This window comes from Lygodium microphyllum, chromosome 8, assembly GCF_053477565.2.
Source record: "Lygodium microphyllum isolate KBCC chromosome 8, Lygodium_microphyllum_v1.1.10, whole genome shotgun sequence".
Classification (NCBI taxonomy): domain Eukaryota; kingdom Viridiplantae; phylum Streptophyta; class Polypodiopsida; order Schizaeales; family Lygodiaceae; genus Lygodium; species Lygodium microphyllum.
Genome location: NC_141142.1, coordinates 155214147 through 155228960, shown reverse-complemented (window position 1 = coordinate 155228960; position 14814 = coordinate 155214147). Strand labels below are relative to the sequence as shown.

At 38.5% G+C, this 14814-nt stretch overlaps 1 protein-coding gene across 2 annotated transcripts; it reads left to right on the top strand.

Annotated features, from left to right (window-relative positions):
* Positions 1 to 2869: 2869 nt before the first annotated feature.
* Positions 2870 to 7029, top strand: LOC148033027 (uncharacterized). 2 transcript variants are annotated; one of them, XR_015691772.1, is made up of 9 exons: positions 2870 to 3153; positions 3341 to 3465; positions 4467 to 4611; positions 4841 to 4929; positions 5060 to 5131; positions 5238 to 5412; positions 6380 to 6517; positions 6614 to 6706; positions 6807 to 6823. XR_015691772.1 is itself a non-coding variant. In XM_087684221.1 (9 exons), exons 1-9 carry the CDS (start codon positions 3097 to 3099, stop codon positions 6903 to 6905), a joined length of 966 nt encoding a protein of 321 aa, XP_087540347.1. In that variant the 5' UTR covers positions 2870 to 3096; the 3' UTR covers positions 6906 to 7029. The 2 variants fall into 2 exon arrangements, 1 of the variants encoding a protein (XP_087540347.1); XM_087684221.1 differs by having other exon boundaries at positions 6641 to 6706; positions 6807 to 7029.
* Positions 7030 to 14814: the final 7785 nt, after the last annotated feature.

Here is a 14814-nt window from a genome sequence, read left to right as displayed (position 1 = left end):
AATATAAAAGAAGCTTATCTAATAAACCAAAAAGCATAATCAAAATAATCCTTTCATACTTGCATAAAAAAGAACTAAACTAACAAAACTACGAAAAAAAAGGAGAGAAAGAAGAAAATATTTACGTTGTTTAAGAAAGATAAGAAACAAGAAGCCTCGAGGGAGGAGGGTCATTCATTAATATATGTGTATTATGTGGGTTCAACATAAGAGATTATTCAAACATCATTTTTACACATTTTTGACATGCAAAAGGGTATCATATAAAAGAATTATTTATAGATTGAATAGAGAATGGTTGTGCTTTATTCAGTAAAAATTCATAGATAAGGATATTTATGCATAGGCCTTGAACACATGTGATATAGAGGATATCTATATAGTGAGTATCCCGCCCCCCCCCCCCCCCCCCCCCCCGCCATGAGAAAGAAGTAGAGGAGGAGAAGAAGAAGAAGAAGAAGAAGAAGAAAAAGTAGAAGAGAATATAAAAAATATGTGGTTTTTTATGACGTATAGCATCCCCCTCTTTCTTGTTGGTGCACTCAATTGTCCTTTACTCATGGAAGAAAATAACTCCTCTCTTATCTCTCTTGTATCAATGAATTTTCCCTCCATAGTCTCTTCTCTCTCTTTTCTGCATTAGCATGGCTATTAGTGTGGCTAAATTTCAAACTGGACATCTTGATACATGCAAATATATATGCACTCATAAAAGCATATGGAAGCTTTTTGTTGTAGTGATTCTTAACCTTTTGCTCAATATACTTAGAGGTATTAAATGGTGCCAACTTTCATGCTACATCATGGTTTCATCACTTTCAAGTGATAAAATAGTGTCAAGATTTTAAGTGGTAGGAGACATGTCCCCGATCTTTTAGAAAGAGAAGTTAATGCACAAGAGATAAGTGATTGTATTATACTGAAAGATCCTTTGGGCACAATTAATGAAGCCTCTTCTCAACCAAGAATAGTTTCTTAGCATAGTCCAATAATGGGTTGTATACACATCAGAGAGAGTGAGAGAGAGAGAACAAGGAACTAAAATAAAAAAATGCAGGCACCTCTATGTGGCTATTAATGTAGTGTCTTGAGACCCACATCTATTAGCATGTCACCCTAAAAAACAGCCATGAATTTAACCATGGTTATAGCCACTATCATAGCCGTGCTCATAGATTTGCATAAGCTTATTGAAGATACAAAAAATATATGTGCACAAAAGTATTGTTTACATCACAATCTATACAAGTAATTGCTACTCCATTTGTACTTAAAAGGTGAACATACATATTACTCCATTCGCACAAAAGCATTTCTAAGGTTGGGTTTGGGTTGTTAATAGTGTTTGTAAAGCCTATGCATAGTCTAGCTTAGTCTACTCGATGCTTAGCCTAGCCGTTTGCTATCCATAGGCAATGTGTTTTCCTAGTGAATGCCTATGCTAGGCCATTATGTATGCATAGCCTAGAGTAGCCTATGCATTTGTATAACCTACTCTAACCTAGCCTAAGAATAAGCATATATATCTTAGGATTAGTATATATAGGCTAGGCTACACATCATGGTAGGGCTTATTGCTCCCTCTTGCATCTTTCCCTTAAGATGCATTTGCAAAGTTGTTTCATTCTCTTTTGCAAAGGTATCTTAAGGGCTAGATGTAAGAAGAAGAAATAAATAGCATGAGCCCTATCCTACCCTACTCTAGTATATATATGCCTTGAGATATGCCTACACTAACATCTATATGTTTAGGATGAAACTAAACTTAGGCTAGGGTTAGACAAAGCATACACTAGGATCTATAAGTGTGTTTTAAACTATGGCTATAAGCATAGCTATCGACATGACTACAAGCATGGTTGTGGTTGCACTTATAGGCATGGTTATAAATGCAAAGATAGACATGGGCTTAAAAACATATGTATGGTCCACATCTACAATAAATGCCATACACTAGGATCTATAAGTGTGTTTTAAACTATGGCTATAAGCATAGCTATCGACATGACTACAAGCATGGTTGTGGTTGCACTTATAGGCATGGTTATAAATGCAAAGATAGACATGGGCTTAAAAACATATGTATGGTCCACATCTACAATAAATGCCTACAGTGGAGAGAGAGAGAGAGAGAGAGAGAGAGAGAGAGAGAGAGAGAATTTTGCCCCGCAAGCATGTGACCATCATGAAATAGATCCAAGTCTGAGTACACCCAGTGCAAGATAGCAGGCTTGATTACTTTTCACTCACTTAATATATTTATTCTTCCCAATTATGTTCAAGGAAGATATATAAAGTGAATAATGAACAACCTCATGTGAAGCATATATTGTAGCCAAGCTTACATTTCAGAGTAATTCAAGGTTGAGTGGGTTTCATTGTTCTATGTTGATATCTTCAACAAATATTGAAGTCATCTGGCATGCCCAGTGCAGAAGGATAAACATCAACCAGCAAGTCTTTTTTAAAGATCAACACTAACCGGATTTTCAGAGTACATGATATGGTGGCTTATTGGGCACCCTTATAACATCCCATATAGGTAGAGCTATAAATCAACAAGTTCGTCTAGGGAATCAAATTTGCTTTGGAGCGTTATGCACACAAATGCCTTATGGGCTACTCTAAATGGGGATGGGTGACCAACACTAATCGTTGATTGTGTACAAATTCAATGACAAATGATGAACGCCAGCACAATGGAATGATACATGGAAAGGAGTGAAGGCTTGAGGTCAAGAGGAGTGGGAAAAGGGAGACTTGGAGGACACACAGATCTCATGGGTTGCGATCCTTGGGTTGTTGGTGGGGATGCACTCTTTGATCCCCCCCCCCCCCCCCCCCCCCTCTCTATAATCGTCTCATTCAGCGTCATTGTCTCTTCCCCGTCTCTCCTGTCAGTGATCAGCTACGTCTCACGCATCATCTTCTTCCTCTCCTGCGGTAGAATCATCGCCCCGCGACCCTGCCAGGGCGCTTCCACAAAAGAAACGTCGATCGAAAAGGGCCCACGAGAAAAAAATTAAAGAAACAAATGAAAAAGAAAGATTTTAAGAAACCCGCGTAATATTGTGATCAGCCAACCGATCATCCACGATGGCCAGCGCAGCCGCCACAGGCCTCGGAAGATTCCAGTCCACGTACATGCGCGACGTAAGGCCAATTTATCATTATTCACAACAATTGTGTTTTAAGAAAGACAAAGATATGATCAGAGCGAAAGAGGAGCTGACCGTTGTAGTAATTCTCGTGGCAGCAGACCATTCACGATCATTAAGGATCAATAATAATACTGTGTGTATATTTGATTTTGTGGGTGAAATATGAAATCGATTTCCAGATGACTGAGCCGGGGGCTGAGGACTATACGGGTGCGACGAGGCATGGCGTGAGAGACACAGAAATCCGGCGTCGAGAAAACGTCGCCCAGAACTTCAAGTTCCCCACTGGAATCTCCGGCTACCAGTAAGCGCACACACCCACATATACCCTCTCTCTCTCTCTCTCTCTCTCTCTCTCTCTCAATTGTGGGATAGGCATTCTTCCTACCATGGAAAATCTAAATCTCTCTCTCTCTCTCTCTCTCTCTCTTTCTCTCTCTCTCTCTCTCTCTCTCTCTCTCTCTCTCTCTCTCTAAATTGTGGGATGGGCATTCTTCCTACCATGGAAAATCTCTCTCTCTCTCTCTCAAAATTGTGGGATGAGCATTCTTCCTACTATGGAAAATCTAAATCTCTCTCTCTCTCTCTCTCTCTCTCTCTCTCTCTCTCTCTCTCTCTCTCTCTCTCCCAAAACCCTCCTCAACATAACATAATGGAGCCCTTCTCATGAGTTTCACACCCCAAACAGCTCCTCTTGAGAGACATTTCAAACCTCATTGAAGAGCTTTTTGCGAGGTCTCCTCAATTTGTTGCAAATTTGTCCACATGAAGGGTTTTAAAAACCCTTCAAAATAAAAGATTAACACACATCTTCTCTAAAGAATCACTTGATTCCTCTTCCCTTAATTGGGAAGCATGACCTTTACTTTTGCCCTTTTTTTCATAAGAAGGTGGTGGTTTCCTATGGGAAAATGGGGTTTGGCAGCTTTTCCAAAAAACCATTATTTTCTAAGAAAATAAAAAACGTATCCATGTAACCTATAAGCTCAACACAAAGCACCATTAGCTTTTGCTAGCTAAGCCAAGCTAACAATTTGTCCTTTTTTGGAGTTGTAACATTTTCTACACAATTTTTAACACATATATCCTTCATGCATTTTTAACAAATTAATATATTAAGAATTCCCACGATAAATATAAGTGATGCCTTGTAGACCCAACAGTCTCATCAAGCTAGGCCCAATTTAAGTGCTTTCATGTATATATTGTGTATATGTGAATTCCATATAATCATCTCAAAGCATATTTATCTAGTTCTCATGAATTCTTTGTTCTTAATAGCACATTTGTCCTTTTCCTATACAGGATTGATTACAACCATAACCAACAACCATCACTTGATAACTATGGATACAACAAACAACCCAAAAATGAGCATAATGTCCCGTGTGCAAGACTTGCAGGGTATCAAACTACGTATGGTGATCAGAGCTTGTTGCTTCAACAAAAGGTGCTCTGTAACTAATGCCACATGTACTAAAGAAGTGCATACCCTTTCCATATAATCTCCACTCAATGATTACTACATTTTCTCACTATCTACAAGCTTGGATAAGCAAATATGGCACTTTGACAACCTTTTTAAACACAAATGAATAGCTTAAAGTTGCACACACATTGAAGAATAATGCAAGTAGTGTAAACTATTTTAGTCATTAAAGTTTCTTTATGAGTTTTAGGATGGACTAAAACATTATGAAGTCAAAAGCTTAGAACCTATGTCACTCTCCACAAAGAGTTTGGAAGCATCAATTGAGAGTGTACCTAAGTAAGCACTTCTTTGAATTAGCTTTGACAATTGTACTTACCAATTTGATTCATTAAAAAGTACTTGTTTTCATATGTGATTTTTTCTTTGCTTTTGAACATCACTTAGAGATAATTTGAGGCACATGTAGGCCATTTGGTCCATGGAACTATACTGGACAACTAGAAGAAAATATCCGCATTCAAAGAGATAGACCCTTTAGGTAAGTGAAATGACAAACCATTGATTTCACAAGCATGTAATTCAATTTTACATATTAGAAAACATGGAATTAGAGAGTTTTGTGAGCTTTATGGTTTGCATGGCAGGGCAAGAAAAGGGCTTTGCCACCTTCCAGGCTACATGGGTCACAAACCCCTTCACAACCCACCATCTAAGACAGCTTTTGAGCCAAGAAAGCCCGAAAAGGAAAAACTGCTCCTTTATGACCTTGACCAATATTCAAGAGAACTATGGCCGCACTATAAAGGCTTCAAACCTCAGGTAACCTTTGAATATTAGGCCTTAACATTCACCTAAGCACATAACTTTCCATTCACATACTAAAAGTATCTAACCCAGTAGTATATATAGGCTTAATATGTCATGGAATATTCAAAACAATGTTTTAACTAAGAATTACACACATGCCCACACACGTGTGTATGCGTGCAAATGCACGTGCATGTGCACACGTGCACACACACACAACACAAACACAAACACAACACGTGTGTATGCGTGCAAATGCACATGCATGTGCACATGTGCACACACACACAACACAACACAAACACAACACACATCTCTCTCTCTCTCTCTCTCTCTCTCTCTCTCTCTCTCTCTCTCTCTCTCTCTCTCTCTCTCTCTCTCTCTCTCTCTCTCTCTCTCTCTCTCTCTCTCTCTCTCTCTCTCTCTCTCTCTCTCTCTCTCTCTCTCTCTCTGTGTGCGTGCGTGCGTGCGTGCGTGTGCACGTGCGTGCGCACCATTATTGACATAATTGTGAATGAGAAGCACAAGCATAATATTTTTTTTCTCTCATATACTTATATACTTGTATAGATTGAAACAATTTCACCATGTAAAGTTTTATATTCAAACATGACATTATTATTTATGAATTAAGACAAATAGTATTAAGGAGATAAGATGACCTTTGTAGATATATTCCCTCAAGGAACATCATGTAGACAATTATTTTCCACATGGAATCTCGGAAGAGTACAATATGTAGTAGATGTTATAAATTAGATAAGGCAAAAATTTCACTCCGAACTCAATGTATGTCATATGGCTAAAAGAGCCTAAAATTAACATTTATTACAAGGCCACACATATGATCTTTGTAAGGGTATGCTTTTTGTGTCAAAAATTGTTTGCCAATGCAATAATAACATGATTTTTAAGTACAAGCGCTTGGTAACAAAGAACATGATAAGATATTTTCTAACTTGGGTATTAGAAATTGCAGGCAATAACAAATGTAAAGGCAACTCCATCTCCCACTAGAGAAACGACATACGGGCACACAAACTATATGATGCAAAAGCAACAAGCTTGGTCAAGAGAGCATAGGCATAAGAGTACTGCCACACTACCTACTCAACATGTAAGCATGCTTCCAAGATGTCTAATAGTACCTATTTTAGTATTCTTCTAGTAATAATGTGAAGTTTTTAGTAGCAAGGTTTGGATTCATGATTAGGTTGGGATCATGGCATTGTATTTATAGAAAAAGGGAGGAACCAAAACGTTTTTCACACAAGGAACTACTGGTGCTACTTCTGCAAATGGAGAGGTGCCCATTCATCAAAACAAATACTACTTTAAACATTCGTTTTTTGCGAGACTTTATACTTCAAACAAAAAATTAAATATGTTTTCTTAATGAATTATAGATGATGGCAGAAAAATTCTATAGATTTTGTCGACCTTTGGAAGGAACTTTAGTCTCCTTTAGAGCAGACAAAATGTTAGCATCAAAGTACTTGGAATAGGTTTTGATTATCAATGTCTTTCTATATTTGGCACTTGCCCAAATATGATGGCTATGTTATCCATGTACAAAACTATGAATATTTTCAATATAGTGAAGTCTCAACATCTCAAAATTGCATGCAAGAATGTCTACTACTAGAATAGCACGAGTGTGAGTCTTATGATGCACACCCATAGGCTACAAACTCATCTATTTGTGCAAGATTTATCCAATAATAAAGGTTGATTGTATTAATATTTAATATTGTAGTATCCATCTCATGAAAGACACTTTTTAAAATTTATTTTATGTAGTGTGTTGTTTACATATGCATACAATATAAGTGCACTCAAAGTTTTCATGCATTAAGGGCACACATAACTTGCATTGTAATGTGTGTTAAGTCACCTTCTATACGTGCATGCTTATTTTTGCAAATCATATAAAAGAGTGCCATCCATATCATCATTTAATATGAATCCATGGATATAAGAACATCTCATTTTGCTCTAGAACTACAAATGTTGAAGATACAAATTATAGTGTTGGCACTCCCAACTACTTTAGACCAACAAAATTTAAAAATAGTAGTCCAAGCATGATTTATCTTCAGCATGGTTAAGCATTATGGCTCTTGAAACACCTTTGAAACATCAACTTAGCTGTAATTGTCAAAAAATCTCAAGGGCCATGTATTTGATCCAATTTAAAATATCATGCATTTGGTTTTAGTCTAAGAGCAATTTATGTTTAAACATCTTGTCACATATTCAACCATCAATAAAATCTTATCATACTTACACATATGAAATTATCTCATTTCATGCATTTGGTTTTAGTCTAAGACCAATTTATGTTAAACATCTTGTCATCAGGCCTAAAAACAACTCTTGGTAATTACACATTGTTTGCATACAAGGCAGTGGTAGGTTCCTTTTATCTAAATACACATTTTTTTCATTATTATGGAAATCCATATATATGATAATTAGAATGCATGCACAAAATGATTTTCATTCTTTAGTTTTCTAGCATGTGCTATAGCAAATAGTAAACATTATTTTTTCTACTCATTAGTTTGTTCATTTCAATTATCCAAGTTTCTAAATCCCTTGCTATATGGTTTCCATTGTGAGCTATCATTATGTGATACAATGGGCCTTTCTCCACAATACGTAACCAGCTTGTGCACAATATTCTAGGAAGTCACCCTATCAAGATAGGCCCATAACAACCACTTTGCTGGGATGGACCTAGAAGCCAATGTACATGATTGCTAACAACAATGGTTGCACACAAATCTCTCACTTCTTCCTTTGTCAATGCTAAAGAGTTTCTTCATAACCACCATTGCATTCATATCACTAGGAATAAAGCACCTACCTATCTTGATTATCTTTCAAGGTCTTTCTTGATAACATATATTTAGGGTCCTTACTTATAACACTAGTGGACTTATAAGTCTCTAAACCATAGATTTTTATCCATGAGATACTCTCTCATCTCTTTGTCAAACATTTTAGAAACACGTCTCCCCAATGTCGCTAGGGGTTTCCAATTGAATTGATCGAATCAAGTTTTTCACTATTTGGTCTAGTCAAAACCAAGTCCTTAATCTTTTCTCTACAAAGAGTTATCCCAAGCATCTATTCTTTGGTCTAGTCAAACCAAGTCCTTAATCTTTTCTCTACAAAGAGTTATCCCAAGGATCTATGATTTGGTGGACTTTAATTCTCAAATATTTACTTGCATGAAGGTACATCCACATGCTATCACACTTTAGATTATGTATCATTTACTCTCTAGTTACTTGCCAAACCAAGGAATGAGTTCTTCTAAATTTTACTTACATAGGGTATATCCACATGCTATTGCACTTTACATGACATATCATCACTCCTTATTTACTTATCAATAATAAAAGAGTTCTGCTAGGGAAAGGGGTCTAATTTTGAAATCCACAAAGCATAAAAAATATCTCAATCATTCAAATTCCTAGTCAATGTCAAGCTATATCATGATAATTTCATTATTTTTCCTTCTTACTTGCCATAATTATGTTTATTTTTCATGTAAATAGTATTGTTAAGCAGACCATGTGATAAATCTAGCATCACAAATATTAAATACAAACAATGTTAGGAAATATAAAAGAATCAAATAAGTTAAGAGATTCAAAAAGAACAAGAGAAAACATATGATAGGGCCCAACCTCCCCCATGATAAAAGTCATGGTTTACCATCCTCTATTATAAATATTATTTACATACATATATACATTTATATCATCTATCTAATTACAAATAAAATATAAATATCAATCAAACTACAAATTTTTGTATATTAAGAGATTTCATGTAGCTTATTGAAGTTGATGCAGAAAACTCTATGTTAAATCATGATGTTATGATATCATCATCATGTCTCGAATGTGCCAAAAACCCCAAAATGACTTTGAAAGCTCTAATTTCAACTCTAGATAAGGGAGAAAAAATAGAATTGAGTTTTTACTCTGCTCTCCTATTTTGCAAGCGATCCTAGTGCTTTTGTAAAGAAAGCTAAGAAAGCTTTCTAAAAATGAATTACATAAAGAAAATAACAAAGCATCGAATGTGCCAAAAACCCCAAAATGACTTTGAAAGCTCTAAATTTCAACTCTAGATAAGGGAGAAAAAATAGAATTGAGTTTTTACTTTGCTCTCCTATTTTGCAAGCGATCCTAGTGCTTTTGTAAAGAAAGCTAGGAAAGCTTTCTAAAAATGAATTACAGAAAGAAAATAACAAAGCATCTCATGAATTTAATAATGAAGATCAATTATTCATTTAAAATTACCTCTAAAAAAGCTTAAATTTCTAATTTATAAATAAATTAATAATTTTAATAATACAAAATAGCGGCGCTAATAGCGATGCATATAGTAATGCTAATAGTGACGCCAGTCTGAGGAAAAAGTTTCGAAAACCCGAGCGTAATATTTGCCGAGAAAACATTTGCGAGAAAGAATGAAAGAGATCAGAGCGAGAGAGCTTAAATCTTTGAGAGGGAGAGAGAGAGAGAGAGAGGAAGAGAGAGAGAGAGAGAGAGAGAGAGAGAGAGAGAGAGAGAGAGAGAGAGAGAGAGAGAGAGAGAGAGAGAGGGAGGTCATCACCATCGTCACTGCCGCCGTCGCTATACATGAAGAAGAAAAAGAAGTGTGCAAGGGAGAAGGAAGGGAAGGTGCAAAGAGAAGGTACAAAGGGTTTCATCTTCAGGCCTTTGAGGTAAGTACATTGCCTCTTCTTCCTTTATTTTTGTGTTCTCTTGTTTTCTTTTTTTGTTTTTCTTTGCAAAGAGATACATGGAAAGAGAGAGAGGGAGGAAGGGAGGGAGAAGAATGAAGGGAGAGGAAGAGAGAAAGAGGGAGAGAAAGGAAACAAAGAGAAAGAGGAAGAGAGAAATGAGAGATGAAGGGAGGGAGAGAGGAGGATGAGTGAGAGAAACAACAAGAGAGAGAGGGGGGAGAAGCAAAGAGAGAGGAAACAAAGAAAGGGAAATAGAGAGAGAAATAGAGGGGGAGAGAAATAGAGAGAGGGAGAGGGAAGGAAGAGAGAAGGAGGAGGTAGAAAAGAAGGGTGAGGTAAAGAGAGGAAGGAGAGTGAAAAGGAGAGACACTACAAGGATTTGAGCTGGTAGCGACGGCGATTAGCGACGCCGTCGCTATTGGCGTCGCTATTTGCGTAGCGACGCTCCACAGGGAAAAAAGTGGGCTGAAACCGAGCGCGGCTTTATTTCGCATTTTCACGTTTTGTGTTTTGAGAGCGAGAGCGAGGAAGAGAGTGACCGTCGTGAGAGTAGGAGAGGAAGAAGACTTGCCGCCGTCACCGGCGTTATTCGCGAAGGAGAGGAGGAGCCTTCATCGCAAAGAGGAGCCGCCCCACACTCACCATATCTCATTGGTGAGTCTCCCTCTCTCTTTCTTTTGATTGTCTAAGGTTTAAATCACTTTCTCTTCTGCTTGTTTAGGAGAGGAAATGAGAGAGAAAGAGAGGGAGAGGGAGAGAGAGGGAGAGAAAGAGAAAGAGAGGGAGAGAGAGAGGAAGGGGGAGGAAATGAGGGAGGGAGAGAAAGAGAAAGAGAGGGAGAGGGAGAGGGAGAGGGAGAGGAAGGGAGAGTGCATTCTCTCTCTTCCTCTCCCTTTTGCTTGTTTAAGGTTTAAATCACTTTCTTTTTTGCTTGTTTAGGAGAGGAAATGAGAGAGAAAGAGAGGGAGAGGGAGAGAGAGAGAGAGAGGGAGAGAAAGAGAAAGAGAGGGAGAGGGAGAGGAAGAGGGAGGGAGAGTGCATTCTCTCTCTCCCTCTCCCTTTTCCTTGTTTAATGTTTAAATCACTTTCTTTTTTGCTTGTTTAGGAGAGGAAATGAGAGAGAAAGAGAGAAAGAGAGGGAGAGGGAGAGGGAGAGGGAGAGAGAGGGAGAGAAAGAGAAAGAGAAAGAGAGGGAGAGGGAGAGGGAGAGGGAGAGGGAGGGGGAGGAAATGAGAGAGGGAGAGAAAGAGAAAGAGAGGGAGAGGGAGAGGGAGGGAGAGTGCATTCTCTCTCTCCCTCTCCCTTTTGCTTTTGGAGAGTGTTAGGATATATTGTGATAGGGAGAGGAAATGCGAGAGAAAGAGAGGGAGAGGGAGAGAGAGGGAGAGAAAGAGAAAGATAACATATATTGGAATGATAACATATCCATGATTATGGTAATGGTATCCACTTTGCTTTTTTTATGGGTACCATTACATCGACTCCTTAAGAGGGCTAAAAATTAGTCATACACTCTATAAAGTCTAATTACGAGATTTAATATGCACGATAATAGACTTATCGATAATGGTATGCAATGTGCTTTGCCATGGGCCACGTACATTGGTGACTCTTTAAGATGGTTTAAAATTGGTCATATCCTTCATAATGTCCAAGTAGGGGATCTAATTGTGATATGCATAATTCATTGTTTTTGTATTAACTTTATAGGCATAACAAATTAGAAATCATGCCAACTAGTCAACGGAAGGACTAAAAGAAAATGATACCCTAGCTAATGGTCATTATGGTACTTCATCAAAATGAACCCAAAAGTATTGCTATAGAAGAAGAATCCCTTAAATTGAGCATAGGATATTTTCTTCAAATGTTATGACTATGAGTAGAATTGATTGAAACAAATTTTATTACTATAGTTGATAAATTTCATAGATGGCATTAATTTTAATACATGGACCTAGGACAAAAAAACCACATTTCTAAGATGCTTTTTGTTGAGACTAATTTATTATTAGACTAAGAGATCCTCAATGATGCTCATAAATGGATTACTTATACTCAAAGCCCTCTAGTGCAGTTGTATAAGTAATCCTAGTAGAGCCCCTCTAAGATACTCAAAGTACATAACCTAGAGACCGTAGCTAGGTATATAAGGTATAATGGTTGTACAAAAAGACACCTCAATAATTGACTTATCACCATTAAATCCCAAAGAAGAATCGTGTTCCATCCCCTTCAACTCTATATTCACCTCATGAAGAACTTCATTAATCATAGATGCATCAATATCAACCTCAATGTTTTACAAAATTTGCTTCTCAAGCTCTTGCAGAGGCTAAAACCTCTCAAGCAAGAGCTTATGGTCAACTTGCAACTTGAAATACATCTCCATAAAGCTATCCATTTGAGCCTCGTTTGTTGTAATGTAGATAAGATGGAAAATGAAGAAGGTCTTATTGTTCAAGATCGCGAGACATATCTTAATCAGCGTGTCCCATGTCCTTGCTCTCAATGCAAGTTGGCAATTAAACGAAAACGTCGATTGTCTATAGAACACGTACGACGATTTGGCGAGTTTCAATCTGAGATCATTGATCAGGCGATTGCGGATTTTCAGCAAACGGTAATTTGAAGTTAATATTAATCATGCATTGTACTTTTGCAAGCTAATTGAAAACCATACACAATAAGATTGGGTCTTGTTGGCAAATTTTCTATCCAGGGAGGTGATGTCTCGTCCCAAGGGGGAGTGCACCCTTTGTGGCCAATTAGAAGAGTTTGTGGGCGTGCGATGGATGGAGTGCAGGAGCCAATCCACCACTCGCAAGGCCAATCTATACCGTCAATGCCAGAGGAGACAGGCAACCTTCTAGACCTACCTATAATCTTGGAGCCTGAGATGGAGACAATGATCGATGCATTGATTTCCATGGATGTCAAGACATCTGATCCGCTTAGAGAGGAAGCATCCATACCATTATATGATGGGTGCCGAGTATCTCGGTTGAAGACATTGCTTGCACTCTTAAGTGTGCAAGCAAAATACGGGTGGAGCGATACAAGTGTGGCTGAGTTATTCAGGTACCTTGCACATAGGCTTCATTGATTATTATTTTTTGACACTATTATTACAAACATTTGTGCTTTTTCAAGGTGTTTTATGATTTTTTTCAAGTTATTGAAATATCATATATTACCACCTGCAAATACCATGCCTGAGTCTCGTGATGATGCACGACATGTTTTACGGAAGCTTGGCATGGACTACAATAACATCCATGCATGTATCAACGATTGCATACTGTTTCGAGAAGAATACGAGACTATGGAGACATGTCCAAAGTGTGGTGCTCACAGGTATCGACAGGACTTGCAAGGGCAAACCATCCCTCAAAAAGTTCTCAGACACTTTCCGCTCATCCCCCGCATAAACCACATGTTTTGTACGTCCGGCATGGCAAGCTTGACAACGTGGCATGTGCAGAATAGGTCCACGGATGGAGTTCAATGAATATCAGCGGATTCGCGCGCATGGAGCCACATTGACTCTACGTTCCGAGACTTTGCGCGAGAGCCAAGGAATCTTCGGCTTGGTCTCGCAATGGATGGTGTGAACCCATTTGATCTGCGCTCAACTTCTTACAATGTGTGGCCTATAGTCCTTGTCAACTACAACATCCCTCCATGGCTTTCTACGAAGAAAGGACATCTCATCCTTAGCTTGCTCGTCCCAGGCCACTACAAAGTAAAAAATATGGACGTGTATCTTCGTCCATTAGTCGATAAGCTTAAGATTTTGTGGGGGGAGGGGGTCACTGTACAAGATATGAGCAGGCACGATGGTCGACGGTCAGCCAACATTCGAGCCATTCTCATGTGGATGATGCATGACTTTTCGAGATGGGGAGAGTGCTGAGGTGAGCAGGCCTTTGTTCTCGCTGGTAATATCTATATTTTATCTCATTCAATCAAGTATTCACTAGGTCGTGGTGTCCTTACAAGTTTGGTTACCTCAGGTTATCATGCATGTCCATTGTGTGGGCCACAGTTAGACTCCCGAAGGTCACGAACCATGAAGAATATGGTATATCAAGGACACGCCGCTTTCTTGCCGGAGGATCATGAACTCAGGGAAGGTTTCCTTGGACGACCTCCAACACGTATGAATGTCGCAAGCTAGTATGAGCTGAAAATGGTCAACCCGGAATCACATCCAAATGGAATGCGATGGTTCTCAATTTTCTACGAGTTGCCATATTGGACCCACTTACAGGTCAACCACTTGTTGGATCCCATGCATATTTTCAAGAATGTGGGCAGCTTGCTATGGGACCACATCACAGGAAAGAGAGACACTATAGGGGCACGAATGGATTTGAAGGAGGTAGGTAAGATGGAGGCTTTTTGGCCGCAGTCGAGTGCTGATGGTCACGTGCAGCTTCCTCACGCTCCTTGGGTTTTGTCCACTAAAGAAGAGCGCATTGTGAAGCAAGTAATCAAGTCTATCCGCACTCCGACGGGTATGATGCATTCTCTCAGGTCTGCATTTTCTAAAGATGACCAATTGTCGGGGCTAAAATCCCATGATTGGCATAAGATATGTCAGGTTTGTGCTACAAATGGATTGTAATTAGCGTGGGCATTTT